At 37.5% G+C, this 26588-nt stretch overlaps 1 protein-coding gene across 1 annotated transcript in view; it reads right to left on the bottom strand.

The window, feature by feature from the left end:
* Window positions 1-23270, bottom strand: part of FAM3C (FAM3 metabolism regulating signaling molecule C) — a gene marked incomplete at both ends in the record, with an annotated part of 36603 nt that extends 13333 nt beyond the window's left edge. Inside the window, 4 exons of the mRNA XM_079711841.1 lie at window positions 7404-7527; window positions 8303-8332; window positions 15521-15625; window positions 23144-23270. Of these exons, the coding sequence (XP_079567967.1) occupies window positions 7404-7527; window positions 8303-8332; window positions 15521-15625; window positions 23144-23270 (386 nt within the window). The remainder of the gene's footprint in view (window positions 1-7403; window positions 7528-8302; window positions 8333-15520; window positions 15626-23143) is intronic.
* Window positions 23271-26588: the final 3318 nt, after the last annotated feature.

Genomic DNA, 26588 nt, shown 5'->3' on the forward strand with positions numbered 1-26588 from the left:
CTATGAACAATATTGAATTTGTTTATAAACTCCCCCCACCCCCAAAATCTCCAAAGCCCAGAGAGTTTCAGTGGAGACGTCTACCAAATGTTTTTAAAAAAAGAATTAACACCAACTCTACACAAACTCTTTCCAAAAACACAAGTGAAGGGTATACTTCTCAATTTATTCTACAAAGCCAGTATTACAATGATACCAAAACCTACAAGAAAACAACAAACCAATAAGCCTCATTAAAATATAGGCAAAAATCCTTAACAAAACATTTGTAAATGGAATTCAGCACTATATATATATATATATATATATATATATATATATATATATATATATTTTTTTTTTTTTTTTTTTTTTTTTTTTTTTTTTTTTTTTTGTGGTACGCGGGCCTCTCACTGCTGTGGCCTCTCCCGTTGCGGAGCACAGGCTCCGGACACGCAGGCCCAGCGGCCATGGCTCACGGGCCCAGCTGCTCCGCAGCATGTGGGATCCTCCCAGACCGGGGCACGAACCCATGTCCCCTGCATTGGCAGGCGGACTCCCAACCACTGCGCCACCAGGGAAGCCCAGCACTATATTTTAAAAAAATTATCATAAGCCATGACTAAGTCAGGTTTAGTCTAAGGATGAAAGGTTAATTATTTGAACAGTTAATGTAATCCACTATATATTAACAGGCTTAAGAAAAATCACATGATCATCTCAATGCAGAAAATGCATCTGACAAAATTCAACACCCGTTCATGATAAAAAGTCTCCAAAAAGTAGTAATAGAGGGGAACTTCCTCACACTGATTAAAGAAAAAAAAAAAGAAATCTACAAAAAAAACTACTGCTTAACATCATACTCAATGGTGAAAGGCTGAAAGCTTTTCCTCTAAAATTGGGAACAAGTCCAGGATGGCTGCTCTCACCACTACTACCCAACACAGTATTGCAAGTCCTAGTCGACTTCCAAGAAAAGGAAATAAAGGCATACAGATTGGAAAGGAAGAAAATAAAGCTGTCCCTATTTGCAGATGGCATGTTTGTCATCTGCATGTTTGGATAATCCCAAGGAAGCTACAAAAACAAAAACAAAAAAACCTCTTGGAAGTAATAATTCAGCAACATTACAAGATCAACATATAAAAATCAATTGGGTGTCAATATACTAACGAACACAAGGAAGCTGAAATTAAAAACACAATGTCATCTATGATTGCTCAATAAAAGGGGGGATGCTTAGGTATAAACCTAATAAAGCATGTGTAGGACCTTATGCTGAAAACCACAAAATGGTGATGAAAGACATGAAAGAAGATATAAATAAATGAAACATGTCATACTCATGGACTGAAAGATTCAACATTGTAAAGATGGTCAATTCTCCATAAATTAACATATAGGTTTAACAAAATTCCTAACAAAATCCCTGCAAGGTTTTTTGTAGATAGAGGCAAGATTATTCTAAAATGTCATATACAAAGGCAAAGAAACTAAAGTAGCTAAAAACAATTTTGGAAAAAAAAAAAAAGAGAGTAAAGTTGGAGGCATCATTCTACCTCATTTCAAGACTTGTTCCATAACTAGTATAATCAACAGCATGTGGTATTGGTGGAGGAATAGAGATACAGGTCAATGGAATAAAGAGAAAACAAGAAGTGGACCAGTGGAACCAAGAAATGTACTAGTGGAAGTATGGCCAACTTATTTTTTAGCAAAGGAGGAAAAGCAAGTCAATGGAGAAAGGATAGTCATTTCAACAAACTGTAATGAAGCAAGTGGATATCCACAGGCCAAAAAACTGACGCTTAATCTGAATCTCATACTTCATTCAAAACTTAATGTAGAATGGATCACAGATTCATATGTAAAACATAAAGCTATAAAAATTTTAGAAGATAATGTAGAGAAAAATCTTTGAAACCTAGGGCTTGTTGAAAAGTTCTTAGGCATAACACCAATCCATAAACAAACAATAAAGCATAACCCATAAAAGAAAAACATCGATAAATTGGACTTTATCAAAATTAATAACTTTGGTTCTGCAAAAGACCCTAGTAAGTGGAATGAAAAAACAAGCTACAGACTGGGAGAAAACAGTTACAAACCACATATCTGACAACAGGATGCATATCTAGAATATATTAAAAGAACTCAAAACTCAGCAGTAAAAAACCAAACAATCCAATTAGAAAATGGACAAGAGACATGAATAGATATTTCACTGAAGAGAATATACAGGTGGGAAAAAAACACATTAAAAGATGTTCAACATCACTAGACATAAGGGACAGATAATTGAGATACCACTACACACCTATTAGAACTAAAATAAAAAATAGTGACAATACCAAATGCAGGTAAATATACAGAGAAACTGGATCTCTCATGCACTGCTGGTAGGAATGTAATATGGAGCAGCCACTCTGGACAATGTTTGGCAGTTTCTTACAAAATTAAACATTACACTTACCACACAACCCGGAGCTTCTGGGCACTCTATTACAGAGAAATAAAGATGCATTCGAAATTCAAAAATCTCTATATGACTGTTCATAGCAGCTTTATCAATAACAGCCCAAATTAGAAGCACCGAAATTGTCTGGTTGAGGACAACAGGTGATGGATAAACTGTGGTATATCCATACCACAGAATATTAGTCAGCAATAAAATAGGAGCAAATTATTAATACGAACCAGTATTTCAAAAGCATTGTCCTGAGTAAAAAAAACCCAATCTCAAATGGTTACATATTGTATGATTCTGTTTATATAACATTCTCAAAACATCAAAATGATAGAAATGATAAAAAGATTAGTGGTTTCCAGGGGTCAGTGATGGTGGAGGTGACTATTAGAGGGTGTTATGAAAGAGATCTTTGTGGTGATGGAATAATTCTGTATCTTAATTGCTGTACTGGTTACATGAGTCTACACATGATAAAATGACATAGAACTAAACACACACATTATACTAACTGATAATTTCTGTTCTGATATTATACTATAATTATTGATACATAAGATATAACCACATGGAAAAATGGGTGAAGAGCACATGAGACCTCTCTGTACTATCTTTGCAACGGCCTGAGGTTTCTGTAATTTTTTCAAAACTAAAAAGTTAAAAAAAAAAACTCTACTCCAAGATCCATTAAAAAAGGAAAAGCATAAAAATTTGATTTGTAAAAGCTTAGTAACATTTAACTATTTACCCATACTCGTCACATATCTGTCTTCAAAATTTCACTTGTTCTCTAAAACTTAAATGTAGTTAATAAAACACAGACCTTTTTTATGTGTGTGCAAGACCAGTTGTGAAAGGTGGGCCATAAGAGAACCAAACAAGTCTGCTGCATAAGAGGGAAGTTTCAAAATGCATTTGTTCTGCTCCTTTCAGAAATGTGTTGTAGCCATCACTGATATGAAGAAGCCACAGCTATGATTAACCTGTTAGAGTAATAATTAAGTGTCACGGCGTCTTCTCCAAGAGAGATCATTTGTAGTGTGTGGCTGCGTCTATCACAGAGCAGAGAAATAAAGGCAAGAAAGCAGCACTATGACATAGGCTTCCCACAAGAGGGCAGTAGCTTATCAAGTTTTAAAAACTAAATTCTATCAGGGGAAACCTACAGTGAGCAAAGGACAAACCACTAAAGATTTTAAATGTATAAAAGGTTAGTCACTCTTACTAACACAAGTTGAAATATTTTCTTTTATCCTTTACCAATATGAAGGTCGCCCCACCACCGCTCCACACCTGCAGGCAAATAGCTTAAAACAATGATTATACAACCTATAGATAGATTCTACAACTTTGAATAGAGTTTTGTTTCAAATACCTCCAACGTGTTCTAGCTATTATGTCTTAAAATGATTCGTTTAGAGAAGGGTTTAACAAACTACAGCCCATGGGTCAAAAGTAGCCAGCTGGCTGGCTGGCTCTTTTGTTTTACCACTCATGGCCTTAGAATGGTTTTTACTTTTTTTAAATGGTTATATTTTAAATGACTATGTAAGTACCTACATAGTATCCTTGATTTTACCTTTTGGACCTCACAGCCCAAAACATTATCTTGCCTCTCAATGTGAAAAAAAAAATCCCTCAAAATAGTCTGCCATATAATTTCTGTACCAAACATTAAGATTATAATAAAAGGTGAAGTATTATTCCTAATGTCAACTTCATATAAACTGAAATCATACGAGTAAATGCCTGAAATAAAAGCTGTATCTTGAATATTAGTAAACTCTATGGGTTCTCTAATACAAAAGAAAAAGAGCTACAATTCCTGTATTGTGTGACACCTAATATTTATACCCGGGATTTTCTATTTCTAACAAATGAGAAGTTTGAAATCCATCTTATTCTCCATGATATATCTTGACTGCATCCACTTGTCCTTAAAACCATGACCATGACCCTATCTTACCATCTTTTATCTGTACTGGGGTTTCTAAATCTCAGTCTATGATGATATTATGGACTTGATAATTCGTGTGGAAGGGCCATCCTGTGCACCGTAGGAGGTCTAAGAGCATCCCTGGCCTCTATAAGCAGCACCTCCACAGCTCTGATGTCCCCAAATGTTTGCAGACCTCAACAAGTATCCCCTGGGGAGAAAATCACCTCCACTGAGAAGCAATGATCTGGACTAGTAGTCTCCAAAATGAATTTGCATATGCTCAGAGCATGTGTAGGAAAATATTAAAATTTCTACTTACGCATTTTTAGTATTCACTTACATATTTCAGTGGGTACACAGGCAAAAAAAAAGTCTCTTGCCAAATGTGTGTGTGGGGGGAGTGGAACTGAAGAGCTATGGCAGCCATGGTAATCGCCCTCCAATTGCTCTCTTTACTTCTCCAATCATTTTACCCAGCAGTCAGATCATTTTCTTCAATGTAAATGAAGTGATGACATGCCAGAGTTTGAAAACCTTCAGCAACCTCTCAGCACACTCAGAAAAAGACCTCATCTCTTTCCCTGCATGGCCTGTAAGTTCCACTCGCCTAGCCCTTACTGCTCTCCAGCTCTGTCCCATCTTAGGGCCTTCAAGCATGCTCTTCTTTCTGTCTAGAATGGTCTTCCCCCACTCTTCACCTGGCTGTCTTCCTTCTTATCCTTTAGTTCTCAGACTAAACATCACTGTCTTAGAAAAATTATTCCTTGACCCACTCAATCTAAAGTTGGACACCCCAACCTCACCTCACTTGCCCCCGTAAGTATTCTTCACACCTTGCTGCTCTGTGCAGCGTGTGCCACTATTTCTAATTATTTATTTGCATTTACTTCTTAAATATCCATCTCTCTACTAGACTGTATGCTCCATGGAAGCAGGGACTGTGCTCAGCAAATATGTGTTGAATAAGTGAATGGAATGAATGAAGCTAAGAAAACTTAGACTCTTTCTTTAACATTTTTTGTTGGAAAAACTTTCTAGAAACATGCTATTTAATGTCTCAAATTACCCACTGGCTACAAATGAATATGCCATGTATCAATCTGCTTTTTTCTTTCTTTTTTTTTTTTTTGGCTACGCAGCATGCGGCATCTTAATTTCCCGACCAGAGATCAAACCTGCACCCCCTGCCAGTGGAAGTGTGGCAACCTAACCATTGGACCACCAGGGAATTCCCTGGAAAAACTTTCAATAGAGAAATAGAATATACTGGAAATGGTACTAGACTGTGAATTGTCCCTATTTCTCCACTAGGCATCCCTGGCCAATTATTCAGTCCTTCTTCAAGGACTAGATTTCAGGGCCTGAGGCAAAACTGTAAAATCCCATCAATTATTTAGCCTCTCATGGGAATGGCAGAATGATTCCTGAAAAGAGGATGGATAGGTAGCCTGTCTCAATTTTACGGTTAAACGAATTGAAATACAAATTCTACATGACATGCCCACTATGCTAGAACCAAATTCTCTGGCTCTGAGCCCGTACTTATTTTACCAGACTCCACTGCCTACATACGTATGCTTCTCTCTTCTTTTTAACCTGTTCTAATCTGTGAATAGAGAACCTGCTGGTCTTCATTCGAGTTTGATCTCTTCTTCTTTGCATTAAAACTTTCATGCTTCAAGGGGGCAGAGGTGTCTAAAGACAATCTACCATGGGCTGGGCATTCTAAGAAAACTTCTGCTTATTATTCAGAATCAAATTTCCGGCCCCTTTAGCCAAACAAGGTGAAAATGGTGAATGGGAACATTCTAAGGTAATGTGAAGGATATTATTTAATGCAAAATTTACTAACTTCTAAAATCCAAGTGCTTTTTAATTCAATTCAGTAAAGCAAGACTATTATGAGACATCAGAGGACAATGGATTATCATCAGCATGAGGAAAAAGGAAATGAGTAGGGATCTTAAAGATCACCTAGCTCAAGCCTTTAATTTATAAGAAAAGTGTTATTTTAAGCGGCTAAATAACCTATGCATGGTTAATTGAAAAGGGGGTTAGTATAAAAATGTTAGCACTTCTATATTAAAAAGAAAAGACACACAAAATGCTGGGGAAAACTGCCTCGTTTCCTTCTATCTGTAAAATTACCTCACTCTTTATTCTACGTATTAATGGTACATATATTATTTTATGTGAAGCTTAAATAAGCTCACATATCTAATTTTTCAGGCAAGACCAGATTAAAAGCAACCAACTAAAAGTAAGGTTTGCAACTTCACAGGCAGGAACTTCACAATCAAGTGACAATGGACACTGGGGTAGGAGGCTGAAAAAAACCTAAAAAGTATACTTTGTAGAGCATCTCAGTAAAGGAAACCATTCAGTTTAGTGGCAAGAAGTTCTGGGCCACAACGGACTTGAGGTTATTGCTGGGTTATTTCATACTTCAACAAGCAGCATGCAAACATTTAAGATGAAAGTTGTTGGTTTGTAAGATAAAGTGTTCATTATCTAGGGCAGTGCTGTCTATTTGACAAAAACGGTCCTATTTGGACTTCTTTGCAGCGATGGAAATGCTCTCTGTCTGTGCTGTTCAGTTGGGTAGGCACAAGCTGTCCGTGACTATTAGCACTTGAAATGTGGCTGGTGTGACTGAGGAACTGAACTTTTAATTAATTTAAATGAATTAACTTTTCCCCTATTACTTAAGAATCAAAATTAAACAGCCACCTGTGTCTATGACTACCAGCTGGGATCTAGAGAATTCACTCAGAGGAAATCTCTCATCTTTACACGAAGCTGAATAAATGCTATGTTCTTATGTCACTCTTAATATGGAATGTAGGAACTTTAAGACTCCTTAAATGAGTGGGGAAAAATTGTATAATGGAAATGGAAATTGCTTTTCTTTAGTAAAAGCATGCCCAATACATTTTCAGAGGATCCATTAAACTCAGGTTCAATTTGCTAAAATTTAATAGCACACGTTATACTTCCAAATTGATAAATACTTACACATTGTCTTCCAGGCAGATTTTGGGTCCTACCACATTAGCTGCTCCACTTGCCATTTTAAAAGCAAAATGCTTCTCAGGGCAAGCTTTTGAGATCCCACATTTATATCTGGGAGGTTTTGTAGCTTTGGAGATAAAAAAAAAATTATTTTAAGAAAACAGTGTTAACAGACTCTGTATTTAGTTTGTTTCATATCTCAAACCACAAAGGGCATTATGCAAAACACCAAGATATACATATCTTAAACTACATGCTAGTTTTTTTTTTTTTCCTGAGAGTTTCAAAGAACTTCAAAACAAAACAAAATGGAACCTCCTAGGAAACAAGCTAACAATTAACATAAATGGAACAAGTAACATGATCTTCATGAGGATAAATATATTTTATCTAATTATTTTTAAGCTTATTTTAAAAAAACAGGATGGGGGAGGTCTGGAATTGTTACTTTGCATTTCCAGTCCATATATGCAAAATAAATGGACAGTAAAAAGCCTGATGCATCACTGAATATCTGCTCACATACTAGTTCTAACTAGGAATTCTTTTTTTTTTTTAACATCTTTATTGGAGTATAATTGCTTTATAATGGTGTGTTAGTTTCTGCTTTATAACAAAGTGAATCAGCTATACATATACATATATCCCCTAACTAGGAATTCTTTTACACACTTTTTGTACTTATAATACTGAAGCTAAAAAACACTAATGGAACAAAATATCCATTATAAATACATACCCAAAATATTCAGCTGTCCAATCAAATAGTTTCCTTAAAACTTAATAATTTCTAAAATCAGTTTTGTTCACATTGAACTATATCCATTGTTTGAATATAGGTTCTCATATGACTAAGAGAAAAAGAATAAACCATCTGCAAAATATTGAGATGAAATACTTACAACGTGCAACTGCGTCCAATGCTGACCTTGCTAAGGAAAAAAAAAGTTATCTTCATTAGAAAGAATAAAGCTATTGGCAAGTATCACTTTTAAACATGTGTGGAGCTAATAGGCCTATAAAAATGTGTTTGAATTATTGCTTAGTATACAATACATAAAACACGAATATCACTTTAGAGAAAAAGTGAGAAAGTAGCTTTAGGCTACATAATTCACTACAATTATGTAGAGGAATTATGGAGGGTATTATTTTATTATTGATCGAGCACTTTGTTTTTACCTTTACATTTTATGTTTAGTTTTAGTTATTATAAATTTAAATCCCAATCAGAAAGTTACTCTACAAGCTTAACTTGTTTAAATTCATTTTTTATTTTTTTCCAGCTTTCTCGAGATATAGTTGACGCCTAAAATTGTGTAAGTTTAGGTGCACAACACTTTGATATGATACATTTATAAACTGCAAAATGATTACCATGATACCGGTACATATAGTGGTATAATACTACACCCCAATAACAGTAGCTAGCACCTCTATCCCATTACGTATTTACCACTTCCTTTCTGTGGTGAGAACATTTAAAGATCTACTCTTTTAGCAACATTCAAGTACATGACGGTATTATTAGCTTATAATCACCATGTTGTACATTCAATCCCCAAACTTGTTAATCTTATAACTGGGAGTTTGTACCCTTTGAGCAATGTCTCCTCATTAACTCCACCCCCTCCCAACACCTGGTAACCAGCATTCTTTTCTGTTTCTCTGAGTTTGTTCTTTTTAGATTCCATATATAAGTGATATCATACAGTATTTCAAACTTCCCTTTAAATGAGTTTAAATATATACTTGGTGACTATTAGGGTGTTTAAAAGTTGTTGCTGCTGTATGGTGTAGTGTACATATGCATATAAAGTCCTATCTATCTCAGAGGTTAGGCTAAGAGATTTGGGGAGTGGGAAGCACACAGGAGGGATAGTGGTGGTAGGAAGCTTTAATTTCCCTAAAATAGAAATGTATTAGGTATAATGATAATAAATAAAGATCGTTACTAAGAGTTTTATCATTTATCACTTCAAGGAAGCCAGCATTTTCTGATCAAATCTTAACCCGAATGCAGTAGATGTCAACCTGGACATCTACACTTAGAGTTTTTTAAAAGCACAAACATCTGATCCCAGCCCAGGAGATTACAATTCAGATCGTCAATAGTATTGTGGATAGCCATTTCCTGATTTAGCTAATAAGCATGCAGTGTCATAAATGTTTGCCAGCTGTTTGACTATAAATAGTCACTTAGTTTTTAGTTCTGTACTATTTTAGATGACTGCAAATCTCCTGTAAAACCAGTACTGAAACTGGAGAACAGAAGGTTAAAGCTGAAAATAATATGTAAATGTTTAAAAACAGGGAAACGACTAAGTAAATGAAGGTCAATAACTCTACAGAACACTCAGAATATTATGCACCGTTGAAGTCATAAATGCAATGCAGTCACTTGGGAAAAGTTTAATGCATGGAATAGAGCAAAAAACAAACTTTATCTGTGAGTACTAAATATGTTCATGGATAAGGACAAAGACTTGAAGGAAACAAAAAATGATCAATTAGTAAATTAGGGTGCTGAGGCTCATTCTTTTAATTTCCTTAATTATATCATTTTTCCTTAATTATGTCACAAAAGGGGAAAATAATTCTAGAGACCATTCGGTCCAATGCTCTCACTTTTGTAAATGAGAAAATGAAAGCCAGAGAGTGACTAGCAACCAGTGATTAGCAGCATGTAGACTATTAAGTCTTGAGACCTCCCTGGTGGCACAGTGGTTAAGAATCCGCCTGCCAATGCAGGGGACACGGGTTCGAGCCCTGGTCCGGGAAGATCCCACATGCCACGAGGAACTAAGCCCGTGCGCTACAACTACTGAAGCCTGCGTGTCTACAGCCCATGCTCCACAACAAGAGAAGCCACCACAATGAGAAGCCCGCGCACCGCAATGAAGAGTAGCCCCCGCTTTCCACAACTAGAGAAAGCCCGCGTGCACCCAGCAATGAAGACCCAATGCAGCCAAAAATAAATGATTTAATTAATTAAAAAAAAAAAAGAAAGTCTCAATTTCACTTAGACCTAAACACACATGTATCATCAGGCTCAGATGTTAAGATGCTTACGGAGAAACGTTCAAATCAGGAATGCTGGCATACCGAACTTATGATAGCCAGATACGGGGAAGACAGTGGGATCAAAACGGGTAATATAAGAGCTCATTCACATATGTGGGGCACTCTATCAAGTACTTTTGCATGTATCACTGATTTGCCCATCACCTCTGTTTTAAAGAGAAAGAAACTGAGAACAGATAGGTTTAGCGACTGCATTTGTTTTATGCATAATTAGTCATCGGCAGAGCCAGTTTTCAAAGCCATATCTCATTCTAGCACCCAGACTTATATTCACCCCCCCACAAAATGGGACTGTCTGAGGTCTAATGAACACAGGTATAAAAACCACTAGTCCTGCCAGGAGCAGGAAGCAGGATAGGGAGCTTTCAGAACCATCCTTCTGACTGCAGAGTGGAGAACAGACTGCAGACGATTCAAGACTCGAGACAAGGAGTCCACAAGGACAAGGACGCTGCTAAGGTAATCCAGGTAAAAAAGGGTAGCAACCTGAACAAAAGCAGTGACTGTGGGTTTGAAAGAAGTTGACAGGCTCAGAACAACGACGGCTGTGGAACAGACCAGATGGAGGGGTGATGGAAAGGGAGGAATCAAGTTTACCGCTCAGACATTTGCCTTTAGAAGCATTCATTTATCCATTTACATGAGCCAAAGAACAAAAACACTGTCTCTCACTCAAGATGTTTGTTGTCTAGTGAGGAGATGGGGTGTGGGATGGGTGCTGAGCTCTCTGTGGACCTGTTAATTTTAAGACACTTGGAGAAGACCCAGGCGGAAGTCTAGAGGCCAGCTGTAAATGAGACCTGGAATGAAGATATAAACTGGAAAACTGGCAAATGATGAGGCCAAAGGGAGGATTTAAAATGAGGAGAGGGCTGAGGAGAGAAATCTTAGAGACATTAATCATCAACTAATACTCAGAGGAAGAGTGTGGCTGAGGAAAAGGAGACAGAAGGAAAACCAGGGATGAGCTTCTAAAATGGTCAAATGGGTTTGATTGGAAAACTTAAGAGGTATTCATAAATAAATAATAAATCAATGCAACTCAATTTAAAAAACTTTACTGGGATAAAATTTGGGGTAAATGTTTCTTAATCATCAGACTTTTGAGAAATAACATCACCTCCATTTAAGTTGTGTAAGAGTAAGGGGAGAAGATGCTCAAAGGAAAAAAAAAACCTCTTGTGAAAAACTTTTCAGATTAAAACAAATTTTATCCAATATGCATCACAAGCAAAAGTCCTCTATTTAGCCTGCAGTTCTGAGAATTTTAGCACCTGGAGGCCAAAAAGGTAAATTTTCATAAATAAAACGGGATGTTTTCCACATGTAGAGTATGGGCACAACACACAAACACAAAAATCCCTCCTTTTCTGCAACTTTCATTTCTCAAACTACCTTGATAGCTTTAATTCTTAATGTCTTTCAATATATTCAGCTTTTCACTTCAAGAAACGATAATAAACATTTGGTTTTTTCCGTGAATGTCTTTCAACAAGTCAGGCTAAAGAAATTCAATAGAACTACTTTGTACTTTAGTTTTTAATAATGTCTCAGAAAATTTATATGTATATACTATTTCAGTGGTTTAAATCTGAAAGGTAAAAATAAATTGACTAAAGAGAATATTAAGTACTTACTGCAAAAATATTTTGGACTGTTTTCAGTACATTTACTAGCTGTTAAGTATCCATATTGAAAACTAACACTATGTTAAACCACAATCATAACTAAGACTGGTAGACTGTACCCATGCTGATGTCCTAGTGTGACACTGTATGTAGCTTTATAAGACGTTACCAATGAGAAACTGAGTAAAGGGTATGTAGGATCTCTCCATATTATCTCTTACAAGTGCACGTGAATCCACAATTATCTTAAAATAAAAAGTTGTGTTAAAAATTGTTTAAAAAAATCAGAATCTATTTTGGTTATTTCAACTACTAATTGCAGGCAAAATTTTTCATTCTTCCTTTTTAGAAATGTTTTATTTTTCTAAAACAGTACTATATAATCAACTTGAATGTAAATTTACATAAACTATCAAGTAAGTTATTATATCAACAAGTTGAAAAATGGGAAGAGTTCACCACCAAAAGAACTTAGTTAATCTCATGGGTCTCTCTAAGATACTGATTATAGAAACAATCTTAATGTCGAGTTAAACTTAAGTTAGATGCTAAACACAACTATATCTCCATCTTTGCTGAATTATTCTGAAATAGAATTAAAAATAACCACACAAATTAAATTTTCACCAATTCAATAGATTGGAATCCAATAAGGTTTCGTGGATACAAAACATAACTTCAGTTGTCATAACTTCAGTTATGACAACAAAATAAGCCATCTGCCCTAAGAATGCCTAAATTAAATACCTAAAACATACACAATAAAAACTTGCACATCTGTAACATTAGGAAAAATCAAAACGAAAATTAAGAAAGACGGCTATCCTAGTTAAAGGAGCTCAGTGTTTGTTCATAGCTGATGACCAGTGGCTTGTCAACTAATACAGCTTTAAATGAATCCCACTTTGAAATACTCCTCCTCCCCATGTAAAAATCCTAATCCTCAATTACCTATATTCATTTTCCATTCCATCAGCATTTATAATGTACAGGACCCAGCGCTAGATGCTAGGTGAGTCACTAAGATATTATTGCTCTCAACGTTCGTTCTCCAGTAAGGGAGGCCGAATACATGAAAAAGAATAAAAGAAATTCTATAATGTAAGGCAGAATAAAATCAGCCCAAATTGAGATATAAGTACTATGCATTATAACGGACAGTTCAGAAAAAGGAGAAACATTCTAACAGGGAAAAGAGGGAGACTAAAATACAATTTCTCCCAAGAAGGGGCATTTATGCAGTTTTGAAAAATGAGAAGGATTAACAGATGAAGGGGAGATGAGAAAGATGCGCGGGGTGAGGAAGCATGAACAGAGGCTGAGGTAGGAAAGGACAGGACAGGGTTTGTGTCTGTAGATCACGTGCATGTGGGCACAGCCAGCGGGGGGGAGGGAGGGCAGGAAGGGTGGGGAGTACAGGTGGGGAAGGTAGAGGCAGGCTGGGGACTGAGTGCCATCCTAGCAGGGAGTTCAGATTTTACTCTCCACTGAAATACTAAAGGTTCAAGAGTTTTAAGAGAATTGCTCTGGCAGTTGTGACATAGGCAGATATCAAAGATAAGAAATAGACCCAAGAACATCCCTGTAATGTCCAAATAAACCACCCAGACTACAGATGAAGATCCAAACCAGGGAAACACTGTGGCCACACCCAGCCTCTTCTCTCTGAAAACAGTGGGCCTTTTCCCAAAGTAATTTTTCATTTGTACCAATGGTCCCATCCGTGGCTCCCTTCTCTCCAGGACCATCCTATTCTCTCTGTTTAATCTCTTCCCATTGATTTGTAATTCACTGACTCTTTGCCCGAGGCCTATAGAGAAGTGAAAACCTCTCTATTACTTCAAAAAAGAAAAAAATGTTCAACTTACTTCTGCCTCAAGCTACCATCCCCACGGTTGTCTTCCCTTACCATCAACCTTACTTAGAAGAATTAGCTACAGCACATTGTTTCCACAGCAACACTGAACAAGTCCTCAATGTCTTCCATGTTTTTGTGCCCCATCCTTCAACCAAAACCAGCTGTGCTCTCAAAGGACCCCAGGCTGGCCCTCTGCAGTAACAGACGCACACAGCCCAGGAGACGTCAAGACAATTCTCACTATACTTTGCAACAGCTATTCTATGCTCGATCCTGGATACTTCATTTTAAGATGGGTGCCAAAAAACTGACAGGAGGAAAATAAACAGTGCATTAAGAAGAATGGTTCAAAGGGAGGATTTTATAACTTGATAAGATGAAAACTTATAAAAAGATGGCATGGAGGAGAATAACCACAAATTAACTATTTAAGAGACCATTAATGTGGAAGAGAGCTCCAGGAGGTAGAAGCAAGATCAGTGGATTGAAATTACTTGGGAGAATAAAAGGCAGAATTCAGTGCAATACAAGGAAGTACTTAAGTCGTCATTGTAAGAAAGTCACCTGAAAATGTACAGAAATGAAAATATACAGAAACTTGAGGACTACATGCCAGAACTGTCTAAAGCCTGATACCTAGTATATGGTCCATGGATGGGAAATCAGCATCACCTGGGATCTTGTTAGAAATGCAGACTCTCAGGCCCCATCCCAGACACCGAATCAGAATCTGCATTTATCAAGATTCCCTAGAGATTCCTTTGACATCGAAGTTTGAGAAACACTGGTTTAAGGGAGTCTTGAAACTAGATATGAGAGGGAATGTATTCGGTCTCATATTAATTTATGGAAAGCAAAACTCACCAACTATTCCAGAGATCTCAAGGTGTTTCATTCGATTTCTGCCTACTAGGTCAAAATACTGTTTCTAGGTTTCAGAGTCTGACCTTTCATGAGTTATTTTTTAATACTTTAAACAGTGCTCAGCCAAAGCTTATTCAAACATTTCAAATGTTAACTTATTTTATCAACTTAAAGATTTTGTTTAAAACTGAATTAAGGCAGCTTGTAGTGGTACATTTACAACATAGCATCAAATAAATTGCTAAAAGGAAAAATGGTGCAGAAGGAAAATAAGGGTAGGAAAGCAAGATGGACTTCTATGGCTGGTATTTAAAATGCATTATCATGACTCCTAATCACTTGCTAACTGAGGGTTAGATTTGGTTCCAAGTTTTTAAGCAGCCAACTCAAATAGGGTGTGATATCGTCTAGCAGGTGCATTTAGAATGCCATGAATAATGTCCCTAGGCATGCATAAAATAGGCCCCGTTAAATATATTCAAAACATTGAATAGAAGATTCATGCTTTATATTGAATTAATTGTAAGATTTTCTATTGTACATTTTAGAATATTCCAATGAATCACTTACCAATATAATTTCATTTTCTTTTCTAGACAGCCTAAACAGCAGAGTAACTGGTAAAAATTTAAAGACAATCTCATCACAAATAAAATTTAAGAAAGGGAAAAAGAAATAAAACTTACCAAATAGATTTCCTAAACTTGCATCCATTTTTATTTCAAATACTTGAGAAATAACATAGAACGTCAGTAAAAATACTGCCACAGCTACCACCAACTTTGCAGCACCTAGATAAAGGGCAGAAATAATTTAACATGAGCTTATGAGCCCACAGAACTTTTAGTTATGCACTTCCATGAAAAACTAAGTGTATTTAAAAAATTCTTAAGACTAACAAATATCTACTTCTTATCTACTGGATCTTAATTTTACTTGAGTTACAACAAAAACTGTACCAACAATCTATTTTGATTGATTTTTCTGATCAAACAATTATGAGATTGTCTAGCAACCTAGACACAGGACTGCCTGAGTCATCTGCTTAGTTTTCTCATGGAAAAAAATGACCTACTATCAACTTCTGGCTGACTACACAAAAGTATCAAGGCTAATGGAACGCCGCCACCAAGTATGTGGGATGACACATTCTCAATCCTTTTTGATGATAACGGGCAATACAAGACAGAGAGGATACAAAAACACTGAACCTTCCAGAGATACTAAGGCAACAGACCAGGGTCCACTCGGCAAGGAGTTCTCAAGTGAAATGTAACAGGTTTATTGTCCTCGCCGACCCACATATCTCTTGAAGCACACAAGCACTCCTGGTATGGTGAACAACGAAATACCTCCCCTCATACTTAATACCAAAGTTTAAGACACACCTTCCCCACTCCTGGAGGACTGAATTCGGCACCTGTCACACTTAACACGGTTACATGGAAAGCTCTGTGAACAGACTCTTAGTCTTCTGTACCTTTATATGTTTAATTATTTCTGAGTGCCTTACAAATAATTAGCACTGCTACTAACTAATTAACTGCTTAATATGAATCATCACTTGCCTTTCTTCTCCACAGCTAAGCAAATCTAGGAAAGAAAAAGTACAAGATACGAAAGGACATGAAAAATGACAGGAAAGAAACATCATCTTCTTACTCTTAGAATTTCAGAGCCAACTCATTAGGCTATTCAGAAACAATATTAATATTTGCCTATATAATCTCCATTCCCCTCTCTTACCAAAAGTTTAATTTATATTGATCTAAAAGATCAGCAGTCATTTCACTATCCTTAAGGAAACAAAAGCCCACAAGTGAGGCAACTGCCCAAGATTACAGATATCTTAGTGGCAGCACAAGGACAGGAATCCAGGGATCCTGACAGAGCCCAGTGCTTTGCAAGGTTCTCCACTACCATCAAATTACCACATTCTTCAGGGAAACTACCAAAACTCAACTTACCGGATAAGGAAGAGTAAAAAAGAACTGTGTTCATCCTAATTTCATAAACCTAGAGACTGGGACTGTATCCTTACGGGGAAGGGAAATGAATGAACTGATGATGCTCAGAAGGGCTGATGATGCTCAGAAGGGCTGATGATGCCGAGAAGCAGGAGATTCTCAGAGCTACTCATTTTTATTTAGAAAGGCTCTATAAGTATAGAAATGAGATGGCAAGGAGGAAGCCTAACTACTAAACCAATCAATTCCTACCCCGCCTCCTGTTTTGTTCCTTCTCCCCCTTCCAAAACTGCTTCCTGTTTTCATGAAAAAGACTCTGACAAGTACAGGTTTCTGGGAACTGACTATACTGCTGAACTGAATGAATAAGCATTTTCAGAACTCTAATGGAAAACTGATGAATTCATAAAAGTGCTAACAAAAGATCGAGATGAAAAAAAAATTAATTACATGGGACTGAGTGAACTGATGAGGATGATTATAATTTTTGTGACTTTCTGTTTGAATAAAAAGAAAGAAAAAAAATTTAAAAAGAGTGACTACAAGTCACCTACATTTTCAGCACATAAGAGAGTAAAATTCCATTAGGCTTTGAACTCTTCCCCCACAAGATCTAGTAGAGTGCCTTGTATTGTTACATAGTAATAATCTCAACAAATGTTTGCCAAAGGTTAACAGGTGGCATATTCCTTCTGGATCATTTAAGACCAAGGGCTGGAAGATTATACGTCACATGACAGTCTTAACATCTCATTTTCTAGCAATCATGGGCATGTGCAAATAATCTTTCCCTGTCCCTTAAAGCAGATATACCAAACCTTCGTTGTTCAAGACTGAAATATCACAGTGATTAAGATACCAAGTTTATAATACACAAAAGTTCTGGACTAAATTCAACACCAAGCTAAACCTAAGCCTACACTAAACAATATACAACATATTTACATATACATACATGTATATAAAATGGCACACACCATTTAGTGAGTGCCTACTACAGATCTAAGTGCCTTATTAGCACAACTTTATTTGCACAGCCTTTCAAGATACTCTTTTCATTTTACAAATAAGGAAAACAAGGTCAAAAATTTAGATCACTTGCCTAAGGTCACATAACTAGTTAGCAGCAGAATTTAGTTTTAAACTAAGACCTATTCAATTATAAGAAACCATCAAAGGAAATAGGAGGAAACAAAAGGTCTAAGAGACAGAGAATTTAGAGGCGGAGAAACTAACTGGTGATAGAACAAGCAGAAGGTCCGTGAGAGGGGCAGGCGGGTGAAGACCAGCAGAGCCTCCATAACGGTAGAGCTCTGGACCTCCTGTTGCAGAGGGGCTCCTCCAGAGCTGTCACCATCCACTTCTGGACTGGGAGGGGCTGACCCACAGCACACCACAGTTCCCATTCCACCCATGAGATTCCCTCCTACTTCCAGCCATGGACTGTACTAATCTGAGTGTGTCCCTATTTTTCACAAACCAAAAAGCATAAACTTGAGATATTAATGCCTCACTGTAAGAATAATGGCTATAAGGATATTTCAAAGCAACCAGGATTTGTTTTTTAATTAGAAGAGATTAATTAGTCTACAAGCAATAAATAGCTAATCTTCCTTATTCCTTCATTAAAGGCAGTCCCCTTGAGACCTACACTAAGAACAGTGTCAAATATAACATCAGCACTCAGTGAATAATTACTCATCAATTAACCTTGGTATTAATAGTCAAAATCAGAGAAATGGATTAGATGACAAAGTTAATTTCAACTAGAATGAATGTAGAATTACATGAGAAATAGAAACTTGCTTTATTTCAAATCACCATGCTTAATTAAGTAATGTACTTTTAGAACCATACTTTTAGAGACTCCCATAAGAATATTTTTTTACTGGTGAGATGATAATTAAAAGAATGACTATCTTGATTTTGAGAAATGACAAGCTGTCTCCTATGATGGACACACACTACTTGGTAGAATTTCTATGTAAAGTGTGCATTTCTTCTACACAGTGGCTGTGCTAGAGGGGCAGGGTGGAGGGATCACACTTGTTTTCACTATTGTTAGGAAGAGGTCTCAGCCTCTCCTGTTATTTATGGATCTGTCTTTTGATAAAGGTAACTACCTTAATACTATGAACACCAAATGGTATTTTTTAATTTCCTCAGTATGCTGCCTAAGGAACAGATGTCCTTACACATAACCTCACTTATGCAGTCTAAACCTGACCTAGCAAATACAACAGTCATTTACGCAAAACACGTTTTACTGAATTCTTCACATATACTAGTTTCAATTTATGTACACACACAGGAAAGATTTAAGCTTTTAAACTTCACAATTCATTTTTCTCAACAAGCTAGAACTTAGCAAAAATAAAAATCAGCCTCCCTAAGTTGTCAAAATCGTTCTTTATATGAACATTATACATATATATATTTTTATATTATTAGGCAAACAAGCTTAATGTATAAGAACGTAAACATTAAAAACCATAACTTAAAATATTTAGCGTAAATAATTTCAACAGAAGTGTCCCCAAAAAACTTATGTAGAACCCACTAAACGTCCAATTTATGATTTGCCAACTAGCTAAAAAAGTAAAAAGGCTAAATAATGATTTAGTTTGTTATATTCAGTCACACTCAACATAGACAATGATTATCTACCCTCTCATTCAGTCATTACCAAACAAACAGGTTATACAAAAAGCAAAATTATTTCTACTGAATTAAGTATCTTACCTGCTACCCTCATGTTTGGTTTTTCAGTCTATGGCACTTTTCATTAAATAAGCTCCTAAAATCAAAAGAAAAGGCAAACATCATTAGGTCTAGAATGAGCATTCCTCCCTAGATTGAGTTTGATTTGGAGTGTATATATTAAGCTAATTAAGTAAATGTCATGACATTTCTAAGTATTCTACCAATATTAACATTTAATGAAAAAGCTCTTAGCACTGGGCCTGTCTCCTTCCACTGGGCCATAAAAGCTCCGGAGAGGAGGGTGTGTCTAAAACTGCTCTATCCCCCGCTCCCTAACTGAAGGATGGAGGGAAAACTTGTCATCAAGCATGGACAGATGATGCCTTACTGTTCTCAGTGATTACGCATCTGTAACAAACTTTTGATATTTAGTTCCAAACCACCAGTTTTCAGCTGAGGTCCAAAGAGGTTAAGCTGCTTATCTAGTCAGGGAACAAATTACCTGCAGAAATGGGGTGAGGATTTAGGTCTGCGGGCTCCTGCTCTAGGGCTCACTCCAGTATATGATGCCATTTCATTTTTAGTATGACACAATTCAGGTGTCACTATGATAAGCACTTATAGGAAAGGCAACTTATCTTAATACCAGGGGTCCTCTTCCTCTTCATGTTTTCAATTTAAGTTTGTGAAAGAACATATTCAGACCCATAGAATTACAATTTTAAATATTCCAGCAATCATCATTATTGACGGTGTATGTTATACATCAAATGAAGAAACTGTAATCTGATATTATTCTAATAATAACAAGAAATAGATACTGGAAAAAAAAATCTGCGTACATGTTTGTGTGCTCCCCCCTAAGAAATAACTCAAGATAGGTGAAATTTTAAAAGGAAAATGGGGAAGCAAGTATACGAGTTTGATAGGAAATTCGTGCTCGAGTTCAGCTAGACAGCTTCCACAGTCTACTCAATCTATTGTACAGGAAAGGTATTCAAAAGAAAATTTCGATTAATGAATTGCATCAATCAAAAATATATATTTCTTTATTTTAGACTGTATTTTAGTACTGATGTTTCAATGTTGATGTCTGATCTAGTAATGCACAGAATGATTCAAATAAAAACAATGGCAGACTCCTGAAGGACACTGAAAGGGAGTGAGACATCCAGTTTTCTTATTCACCAATAAGGAATTATCGGGGGTGGAGGTGGTGAGCATCTAAAAGGACCAATGTTCTTATGGGAACTCCCTTCCTCCTGCTCAATCTACCTGAAGAAAATATCAACATTTATATTTATACTAGTACTGAACTGAGCATTATTGATTTCCTTTGTTAGTTATCTAAACACCTTCCACACAATAGGAAAAGTCACTGTTACTTAGCCACAGGCCAGGAAAACGCTAAAAGGAAACAAGAGATACCGAAGTATCCACAAATTACCACATAAAAGCAGGAAAAAAAAAAATCTTGGCTTCTCAAATGAAAACCCTAACAAGCTATAAATCCTCTTTTGACTTCCAGCGAGATTGAATATTATGTTCAAAACACACATATATGCCTTTCCTCCCAGCTAACACTCCAAAATAACATCACTCTTATGTGAATGTGGCCTGCGATAATTTTTTTTGGGAGAGTGATAAGCCCTTGAGCAGACACCTGATGTTCTATTTCACTGTTCCCATCACCTGCCGAGGAGGTCACACCTGTACAATTAGAATCACTGCCTCATGTACCTACCCCTTGTTTGGACTGCCTAACCAGCCTGCTTCTAAACTTAACACTAGTAAGACCACAATATAAGCAACTACAATGGTCTAGCCAAATTCATGTTTTCCATTAAATTTCTCAGAGAATAACATTTAATAAAATCTCTAAATTAAAATCTCATCAAATCTCAGCCATGACACATTTTTAATTAGTTTGCTTAAGAAGCAAATTAATGATTCAAGAGTGTAAAAAATGGGGGCTTCCCTGGTGGCACAGTGGTTGAGAATCTGCCTGCTAATGCAGGGGACACGGGTTCGAGCCCTGGTCTGGGAGGATCCCACATGCCGCGGAGCAACTAGGCCCGTGAGCCACGACTACTGAGCCTGCGCGTCTGGAGCCTGTGCTCCGCAACAAGAGGCCGCGATAGTGAGAGGCCCGCGCACCGCAATGAAGAGTGGCCCCTGCTCGCCGCAACTAGAGAAAGCCCTCGCACAGAAACGAAGACGCAACACAGCAAAAATAAATAAATTAATTAATAAAAACTCCTACAAAAAAAAAAAAAAAGAGTGTAAATGGGCATAAGGAAAGAGTATTGAATATATTTGAGAGCAAATCAAGGAGCATGTTTACAATATGCTAATTCCAAATCACTCCTAACTTGTCTTCTTAGGAGGACATTAAAAACAAAGAAAATCTTTACATTGAATCATCTTGGGGGACGGGGGGAAGTAACACCTTAATGGAGTCTGGTATATACCTCAAACTGAACCTCCAACAATCAAGGGGAGGTAGAAAAGGTCCAGAGAAAATGAACACAGCAATAAAAGGAGGGAAAAGGTCTGCTAGAAAATCAGAGCCCTTTAATTCAGAGGCAACAGGTGAAAATTTTATAACTGTTCTTATATATTCATTAAAAAGTAGAGATATAGAAATTAGAGCCATTTCCAAAATAAGAATATGGATGGTAGGAGGAGAGTGTTTTTAAGACAGATTAAAAAACAAACAAACAAAAACCCTAATAGCACATTTGTGAAATACATTTGTAAAATACATTTTGCCCCCCAAAAGTGTAGTCTAGGTCAAAACAGTAAGTTTCAGTGTTTTATAGATCAATGACTGAGCCAGATCAGGTTGTAACATGTAAAGTGCACAATCATCAGAGCCCACTGCAAGCAGGGCCATCATGCTGCCCTGAGCAAGGAAACACCTTTCTGGATAAACGTTAATTTAGTAAGTAACCGGGATTGAAAGAGAGAACCTGCATTAGGGTCTCGGATCGACATACCGGATTTCTTCCAATTTCTTATAATTTAAACATTTCCTTTAGCCCAACTGTCTACGTTGGTCTAATTCATGAAGTTGTGTTAAATTCAGGCCTGAATAAACAGGCATTGACTTAGAATCAATCAATCAACTTCAGGACAATAGATAAAAACACAGGTCAAGTGACACTTTCTTTCTTTCCTTGAGAAGTGGACTCGAGCTACATCAGGTAAATTAGAAGGGCCCATTCTATATCAACAAAATAAGCCATAAAAACAATTATTCACCAGGAGGGGAAGGTCTTGCCATTTAACAAAAACTAGGAAATAATGCAAACAGCAGAGTAAGTCACACACATTCTTATTTTATGTAATCTTCCCAACAGCCCTATGGCATTATAGATGAGGTCAAGGGATTTGTCCAAGGTCATGTGAAGGGAAAGTAAGAAGCTGATACTATAAACAATTCCACTTCCCTTCCACTTCCCAGCAGCTCCCTGCCATGCTCTAAGAAGCTTCCTGACAAAATTCCACGTCAATCAATTTGGCTTTTGCAAATTGCTCTGGGAATTGCTAATCCCTGCTGCCAACTAGCCACTCTAGGGCTCTGATGGGTTGTCAAAATGACTAAGCATGTGCGTTAGAACACTCGTCAGTCCCCACTGTGGGTAGGGGGCGTGGAACCCAAAGCCTGTGTCCTGCTCTCCTCATCCCGCTGAGCCGGGAAGGGAGCAGAGACGCCTGCCCGGGCTCCCCCCACCTCCCCCGGGGACCCTGGCTGAGGCCCCATCCTGTCCGCAGAGCCCCAGAGGAGGCCCAGGACGCGGCCTGAGGGGAACTGAGCGAGGCCTGTGCGGCCCAGGCTCCCTCCTGCCTGTGTGTCGGTACTTGCCGCGGTCTCCTGCCTTTTTCCTCCTCATCCCACCTCCTCAGACACCTCGCTTAAGGGCCCTGACTCCTTCCTGAAAATAATGAGGAAACATGGTGTCCCAGCCAAAGGGTTCCCCCTCCCACCTCCTCGGGGTAGGAGGTTAAAGAGGGTTCAATACCAAACGCCCTGCCCCAGAAGAGAAATCGTCGTTGAGTTTGGGGTCAGAAGCAAGGGCGGGAGAGGCAGCCCCACAGGGTAAGTGCACCATGCTCAGGTCGGTTTGGTTTGTCTTTGTGTCTTTTTGCTTTATTTTGTTTTGTTTTAAACAATCATTAGTGAGATTTTTCTTCAGCCACCACTGTCGGCCTTGAAGCGGAGGGCTGCAGCCCTTAGTGTTTGTAAAATAAGAAAGAATACACAGCGTGGCCATGGTCGGGTTTTTTTTTTCCCCTCCTTTGAGAATTTTCTTTTGCAAAAGCAAATTTAAATACTTTTTTAATACTGAAATCTGTGGATGAAATAGAAGCTGGAACCCTCCTCTTAGACTATGCAGCCTAAGAACCTCATGGGACTATGAATTCACCCGAAATGTTCATTTGCCATCAGACCGAGCTTTGAAAGAAAAACTGTTCTCTAACCAGGATTGTAACAATAGTGTAAATACTATTTCAGAGTTGAAAGTTGATGGTGCAAATACGTATATAACGTACTGTATTTTTACAATGATCACTGAATGACTCTACTCGGCCCCCTTTTTGTTACTCCATATCTGTCTTCCAGAAACGTTACCTGCCTTTCCTTCTGTGGTCTCTTAATCCAATAACTGTATTACTGCCATTAAAGGATGCAGTTATTTAAAAAAAAAAAAAAAAGAAAGAAAGAAAGAAAGAACACTCATCCAAGACAGAAAGGACAAAGAAAAATGAAGTATACAGACACACTCACTGATACATTTACTATTAACAAACGACTACTTAATTAAGCCAGAAGAAAATACTACCAATTAGACTCCAAAAATATAAAAAAACTATCACTCCATTCAATCCACTTTTAACTCAGTGCTGGCCAAAGGGCAACGTAAGGAAACAAAAGTTGCAACCCAAAATGTCTCTTTGGTGTGTTAATTATTTTGAGCTGGAAACAGTCAAGGCTCAAAAGACTCTTTGACCTTCCCCCTTAGCTGCCTAAAGAATTTATAGAGGGTCTACAACAGTAAGGGAACTATCACCACAGATAACTGTACTATGAGCTACATGTGTAGACAGGGAGGAACCTAGCAAAATCTGTTTGTTAAAATTCCTCTAGGTGTCCCATTGCCACTGCAAGACCCAGCAAACACTAACCAAACATCTGCTTTTCCATCTCCACGTGAATTGCCTTCCTCCCCTTTGAAGTCCCAAACCACTACCCCCTACATCCCTCCTCTTTAGTCTTTAGCGGAAGATAGTATTTAAGGACTCAGTTGTCCTGGGTCTCCCCCATGTATACATAGTATTGAACTATTGATTTCCTGTTAATCTGTTTCCTGTTAATTTAATTTTTAGACCAGGCAGAGGAACCTAGAAGGGTAGAAGAAAATTTTTCCTCCTGGACAGCAATTTTAAATGAATCAACTGACAATCAACAGACGATTCTAATATTCGTATGAACTGGGGCTTTTCAAGAGGACTAAGGCGGGGGAAAAAAAGGTAAAAGTGCAAGCAACTAGATTCAAAGTACATTTAGGCCCTGTGATGGCTAATTTATGTGTGTCAACTCCACTGGGCCACTGGGTGCCCAGAGACTGTACTTTGTTAAACATTCTGGGTGTGTCTGTGAGGGTCTTACTGGATGAGATTAACATCTGAGTAAAGCAATTTGCCTTCCCCAAGCGAGTGAGCCTTGTCCAATCCGCTGGGAGACCTGACTAGAACGAAAAAGGCTGAGTAGGGCAGCATTTGCTCTCTCTGCCCTACTGTCTTCAAGCTGGTCCATTGGTCTCCACCTGCCTTCGGACTTGAACTGAAACTTAAACCACCGACTTCTCCCGGCTCTCAGGCCTGTGGACTCCCGCCTGCCGACTGCAGACCCTGGGACTTCTCAGCCTCCACAACTGCATGAGCTGATTCCTTCTGATAGTTGTCTATCTCAGATAGATAGATAGATAGATAGATAGACAGACAGACAGACAGATGGTCTCCTATTGGTTCTATTTCTCTGGAGAACCCAGACCCCCTCTCAAGATCAAAATGTAAGAGACTAAATTTTCAGTCCCAGATCAGTTAGAGGAAAATGACATACTACTGAAATCAAAAGAATACTGCAGCTACAAGTCACAAGGGTAAGTTATTCTAATGTTATGCTTACAAACAAAAGTATGGTATTTAAAGAAAACTATTTGCAAAAAATACCTGCATTTATGTAAATAAAAGAGAGCAAGTGTTGGCAACTATCTGTAAAAGGGCCAGACGGTACATGCTTTAGCTTTGTGGACCATATAGTCTCTATTCAAATATTCTGCTCTGCAGTCATAACTGAAAAGCAGTCATACACAATACGGAAACAAATGGGCCCAGTGGTGTTATAATAAAACTTTACTTATGCACACTGAAATTTGAATTTCATAAAATTTTCACATTACAAAATATTATTCTTCTTTTGATTTTTTCTTTCCAACCACTTAAAAATATAAAAGCCAGTCTTGGTTCATGACCCATGTGGACACACAGGTCACAATTGGCCAACCTGAGGTTAAGGAATGAATTTAAATTTTAAAAACTTTTAAAATAGAGGAATAAAAAACTTTCCTGACCATGCTCTAATATTCCAACATTTCTTGCTGGGCTATTTGTGGGATATACAATTCCCATAAGGCTTCTATGGGTCCTCTTAGAAGTACTAGTACAGAAGTAGGACAAATCAGACAACGCTGAGTTCTGTGTTCCATACGTGTTCACCATACATTTTCATAATCAACTGCTCTTCATGGAAGAAGCATATACTCCGTGAGAAGCAACATAATGGATCCTCTTCAAGAGAAAAGAAGTCCTTCCCTTCCTACAGATGAAGCTGTCCACCTACAGCAAAGATGGGAATAAATCTAGGAAAGTTTTCCAAACGACCCCAGGAGACATTTAAAAAAACAGGGAAAATTAATCTTATTATATCCCATTTCATTAACTGTAAAATGATGGTGACGAGATCTTAACTGTTTTCTAAAGTGTTTAAAAGTGATTATTTTTGTAATGGGCTTAAAAA

The sequence above is a fragment of the Hyperoodon ampullatus genome (assembly GCF_949752795.1).
Source record: "Hyperoodon ampullatus genome assembly, chromosome: 9".
NCBI classification, from domain to species: Eukaryota; Metazoa; Chordata; class Mammalia; order Artiodactyla; family Ziphiidae; genus Hyperoodon; species Hyperoodon ampullatus.